The sequence below is a fragment of the Cyprinodon variegatus genome, unplaced genomic scaffold (genome assembly GCF_000732505.1).
Source record: "Cyprinodon variegatus isolate N-32 unplaced genomic scaffold, C_variegatus-1.0 Scaffold2819, whole genome shotgun sequence".
NCBI lineage: Eukaryota > Metazoa > Chordata > Actinopteri > Cyprinodontiformes > Cyprinodontidae > Cyprinodon > Cyprinodon variegatus.
The window spans coordinates 8,579-9,932 of record NW_015153272.1 but is presented as its reverse complement, the minus strand read 5'-3'; the positions used below and the strand labels follow the sequence as shown (position 1 = coordinate 9,932).

The window sequence follows — 1,354 nt, the reverse complement described above, 5'->3', positions numbered from 1 at the left end:
ACTTACAAATCTGGAGGAGTTGTCATTCCTGATGGTCTTGGCATTGCCAAAGGCCTCCAGAGCAGGGTTGGCCTGAATGATTTGATCCTCCAGGGTACCCTGATGCCAGCGAACAAAAAACAATTTTCAGATTTAAAGGAGAACATAAAGATAAACATACATGACATTTAGTTAGTGGATTATTGTAATATAATATACAAATAACTATACTGAGTGTATGCAAAAGTTTATGTCTATATATAGTTTTTGAAATCCTTTGTTGGTTTATATGATACCAGTTCTATTTCTTGTAGAACTCTGATCTTCTTGTTTCCTTTGGATAACAAACCTTCTTTTCACTTGCAGCATCTTTTTTCCCAGTGGGCACAGCAGCGATGCTGGCAAAGTACTGAATGACACGTTTGGTGTTTACAGTCTTTCCAGCTCCAGATTCTCCGCTGAGTCAAAAATACATTAAAGGATTTTAGGCCTTGTTCTACAACCTATGAAAACTAAATAAACTTTAGCTCAGAGTGTAACTTACGTAATGAGGATAGACTGGTTCTCTCGATCTGTCAGTAAGAGATTATGTAGTAAAATATTAAAGTATCATAAAAAATACCACAAAATGAAACAAGAAGAGAGATTTCTGTACCTGCCAGCATGTACTGATAGGCATTATCAGAGATGGAGAAGATGTGAGGAGGAGCTTCACTCCTCTTCTTTCCTCTGTAGGCAACAACCACCTCCTGGTTGTAGACTGGCAGCCACTTGTAGGGGTTGACAGTCACACAGAACAGCCCAGAGTAGGTCTGTGAGTAAAAGGATAATAAAAACATAGAATAATGTCATACATGGTATGAATGAGTCAGATTTGTATACATCTTAAACTTTAGCATTCTCACATAGATCATCCATGCTGCGTAACGCTCTTTGAGGTTAAACAGCACAGCTGGCTCATGGAGGAAGGTGAACATCGCCATGTCTTCAATTTTATCAAACTTAGGTGGGTTCTGAGGATGCACATCACATTCTTTCACGGTGACAGTCTGTAGAAAAAAACAACAGCTTTGTTTTAAACTCCACCTAGACAGAAAACGTCTGCAACATCTGCACATGATGCAACATCTTTTAACTCAAACCTCTTAATACACAATACAATTCTCTTACCTTTCCAAATTCAGTCTCAGCAGTGACTTTGTCACCGTCGCGACTTTGGATGGTTGCTTTTACGTACTCGACCTCTGGATCAGGTACAAAACACTCTCTCTTCATATCAAAGGGACGAGTCTGGGCCTCCAGACGCTCCTTATCAGATTTCCTTAGATAAGGAGCAGCAGCCCCAAACTCTGCCATGGCAGCATCACCCATGTTT

The 1,354-nt window shown here is 40.0% G+C and overlaps 1 protein-coding gene across 1 annotated transcript in view; it reads right to left on the bottom strand.

The window, feature by feature from the left end:
• Positions 1-1,350, bottom strand: part of LOC107081066 (myosin-6-like) — a gene marked incomplete at its 3' end in the record, with an annotated part of 5,128 nt that extends 3,778 nt beyond the window's left edge. Inside the window, exons 1-6 of the mRNA XM_015369279.1 lie at positions 1,150-1,350; positions 885-1,028; positions 635-791; positions 524-551; positions 329-437; positions 7-99 (exon numbers count right to left, since the gene is read on the bottom strand). Of these exons, the coding sequence (XP_015224765.1) occupies positions 7-99; positions 329-437; positions 524-551; positions 635-791; positions 885-1,028; positions 1,150-1,350 (732 nt within the window). The remainder of the gene's footprint in view (positions 1-6; positions 100-328; positions 438-523; positions 552-634; positions 792-884; positions 1,029-1,149) is intronic.
• Between the last annotated feature and the right edge of the window lie 4 nt (positions 1,351-1,354).